This window comes from Humulus lupulus, chromosome 3 (genome assembly GCF_963169125.1).
Source record: "Humulus lupulus chromosome 3, drHumLupu1.1, whole genome shotgun sequence".
Lineage (NCBI taxonomy): Eukaryota > Viridiplantae > Streptophyta > Magnoliopsida > Rosales > Cannabaceae > Humulus > Humulus lupulus.
In genome coordinates this window covers 48,489,876-48,493,329 of record NC_084795.1, presented here as the reverse complement: position 1 = coordinate 48,493,329, position 3,454 = coordinate 48,489,876, and the positions used below count along the sequence as shown (strand labels likewise).

The 3,454-nt window shown below is 31.8% G+C and overlaps 1 protein-coding gene across 1 annotated transcript; it reads right to left on the bottom strand.

Annotated features, from left to right (window-relative positions):
• Positions 1-941: 941 nt before the first annotated feature.
• Positions 942-2,070, bottom strand: LOC133824091 (uncharacterized). The gene is made up of 3 exons (XM_062256958.1): positions 1,867-2,070; positions 1,545-1,773; positions 942-1,465 (listed from the first exon to the last, which is right to left on the bottom strand). Exons 1-3 carry the CDS (start codon positions 2,068-2,070, stop codon positions 942-944), a joined length of 957 nt encoding a protein of 318 aa, XP_062112942.1.
• Between the last annotated feature and the right edge of the window lie 1,384 nt (positions 2,071-3,454).

Sequence of the window (3,454 nt, the reverse complement as noted above, 5' to 3'; positions counted from 1 at the left end):
TCTCCTACTTGGCTCCTTCTTCTTCTTATTCTTCTTCTTCTTCTTTATTCATCTTCTTCTTTTGGTTTAATGTTATTCTTTTTGTTGTTCTTCTTCTTTTTCACAACTGAGTTTGCACTTCAGATCTATTTTTTTTCCTTTTAGCCCTAACTGTAATCGATTACTATCATGATCTTATCAGGTATTTTTGTTCGGAGCTGATTTTGTTTAAGTCCTATCAGAGTAATCAGGTACCATGGTGACTAATTCTTTGTTCTTTATTTGTTCAGTTCTAATTTTTTTTCCAGACCTAGATGTAACCAATTATGATAATGATCAATTTAGATTTTTTTTGTTTAGATTTGTTTTTTTTTTCACACTTGGCTAAGTAACTAGGTACCATAGAAAATGGTTCTTTTTTTCAAATATGATTTTTTTCCAAGCCTAGATATAACGAGTTACGAAAAAAAATTGTCATATTTTTCAAAGTTTAAAAAAAATCTCGTATTTGGTGTAATTTCCTCTAGAAGAAATTATGGGTAGTTTAGGGGTTGATTGGTTCGTGATTAGAAAATTGAGTTTTCTAAAATTGTGATTCTGGAATGAAAATCTGAATTTAGTTATTGAAAACATATTTCTGAAAATGTGTTTGGTTCACTGTCTGTAAATTGTTTTTTAATTTTAAAAAATTGAATCTGTGATTGGTAGTAAATTTGAAAATATAACAGAAACAGAATATGTGATTGGTTCAGCTCAATCTGAAAATTATTTTAATTTTATATATATAGGTTGTATTATATTAAATTTTGATTTTTCAAATAAACTTGATTAAGTAAAAATTAATAATATTGATAAATCAAAATTAAAATTTAATAATAGTACATTGATTATATTCATAATAATATTGCATGGTTACTAATTTTGGTTTTTTTCTAAATTAAAGTTACATTTTTTTCAATTATTTAAGTATTGTTGTTATAACTAAGCCACATTTGTCCAGCAATGTCATCTCTAACATTTTCCATCTGGGCCATATAAGCTTGACTGAAATCCAACTCTGGTGTCTCGGAAATTCCTGCTTCATCTCCTTCTTGTTGGTTTTCAGTTGTTGTATTAGATTGGCTTTCAGTTCCTTCAATATCTTCTACAGTTCTGGCATCAACTGAATATTGTTCAAACATTTCATCATTAATAGAATGCATTCTAATCCAGTTGTGGATAGCACAACATGCTATTGGTATTCGACGTTGCTTTCCAAGCAAGTATGGAGGCATTGACTTCAAAATTGGAAACCTAGCTTTTAGAAGTCCAAAACAACGTTCAGTCACATTACGCAATGATGAGTGTCTATAATTGAATAACTCCATCGCACCTCTAGGATGGTTCCCTCTTCCTCTAAAACGACGCAAGTGATAATGTTCACCACGATATGGTGCTAGAAACCCATGCATATTTGGATAACCAGAATCAACAACATAGTATTTTCCTATATTAAAAGAAATTATTAATATATAAGAACATTTGAAAGAAAATTATAATGTATCAAAATTAGTTTATTTTAATACCTTGTGGTCGCATAGGGAAGTTATCATATTTTCTCATTGCATCAAGAAGCACTCGGGAATCATTGGTTGTTCCTTCCCATCCAGCGTAGACATAAGTAAACATCATATTAAAGGAGCATGCAGCCATTACATTTTGTGTTACATCTACTTTTCTTCCTCTAAATGCAAGTTGTTTTAGAGTTGGTGCAACTGCACTTACATGAGTACCATCAATTTCTCCAACACAATCCTGTAGAACAAATTAGATAAATCATTACCAACATCAATTAAATTGATATGAATTATAACTGGTATATTATTAAAATTAACAAATAAAATTTACCTTAAACCATGGGAAATACTTTGAATTATTTTGAATTTCTGCTTGCACAGTGTTAAAGTCAAGAGGCCTTATTACTTCATTTCCTAAATAACACAATGCATCTAGCACTCTACCAAACTGACGACAAACAGTTTCTCCTGAATGTTGATATCTTTCAGCCACAGTTCTAACTCGTTGGTTGTGTGTAACTATCCATAGAAACATGACAACAGCTTCTTCAACATTAATTACCCTATCATGTTCTATAACTTACATTTCAACTAATCGACGACATAAAGATCTAAAAGTATTAATGTCCATTCTAATTGTGTAAAACAATCTATCAGGGTGTCCATTTAACAGCTCAAGTAAATATTGACGTCCAGACATATCTGAAGTGCGTAGTGGTCATCTAATCTATTGAGATTTTTTCATCTCTTGTAATCGATTAAGCATGATAACTTGACCAATTAATTCCTCGCTTGATGAATAAGAAGTATCACCAAATAATATTTCAAACTCCTCATCTGAATCATCCATCTTAGGTACCTAATTATGAAAATAATAAAAGTTTAATTCAAAAATTCACAAAGGTTAAAGAAATAACAAGGAACCACATAAGATAGTTCAATCATGACAATAAATACCAAGTTAAGTTCATTACACATTATTTAAGAAAATGTAAACTTCATGGTTTAGTAGTTCATGATAGACAAACTGATAATAAATAAACAATATTAAATCACCCCATCAATGAATCAAGATAAGCACGACGACGCTCCTCATTCATTCTCATGAATATTCCACGCCATTCTGGGGTTGCTACAAACTCTTGCAACGCTTTGAGGTATATTTTGTTATCCAGATTTGGAATACCATCTAGAATGTTTTGACAATCTTCCACATTGTAAGAGTTAGTGACATTGCTGGTTTCCTCGCTAATTCTCCTTTCTCTCGATTCATAATACTTACGCATAGTCTCACTCCGTACTAGTGATGCCTCAGTCTTAGCAGAAATACTTTTTGCAAGTTCTTCCATCACATGGTCGATGGATGAATTGGCCCCTTTGTTCTTTTTCTTTTTTGGTTTTGGTGCATCTGGTGGAGCAGAAGTAGCTCGACGACGTACACCAGTAACTTCTTCCTCCTCTCCATAATTATCACCATCAAATTCAAAACCAACATCAACATGTGCTCCAGTTCCAACAAAATGACGCTCTTGTTGGCGTTCTTCAACTGAAGAAGGCGGAAGTTGAGTGGAGGCATAACTCATCCCACCAGTGGCTGTTGTATTATTGAATATTTCTCCAAGCATCTCATAATGTTGCAATCCTTTTTTTCGAAATATTTTCGCATTTGGATATTTCTACAAAAATCCAAAAATACATAACGTTACAATGTAACATGAATTTAGAATAATCAAGTAATCAACAACACAAGTATAATATAAGTATATTACCTTTAGATAAGTGTCTCATACTTCATCATTTGCTGTAACAATATTTGTTTGAGGATCCCATCCCATACCAGTTTGTTCCAAAAGATGAGAAAATTCACGATGTGCCTTTCTTAACCGATTGAATTTGGATTTCAATTGAGGCATTTTATA

Bases quoted from the DNA above. Each gene is read 5' to 3' on its own strand.
- LOC133824091 (XM_062256958.1), bottom strand. From the start codon at position 2,070: ATGTTTCTATGGATAGTTACACACAACCAACGAGTTAGAACTGTGGCT. The intron at 1,774-1,866 runs GTAAATTTTATT...TTTGTTCTACAG, and splicing joins AGTATTTCCCATGGTTTAAG to GATTGTGTTGGAGAAATTGA. The intron at 1,466-1,544 runs GTATTAAAATAA...CTTTTAATATAG, and splicing joins CTTCCCTATGCGACCACAAG to GAAAATACTATGTTGTTGAT.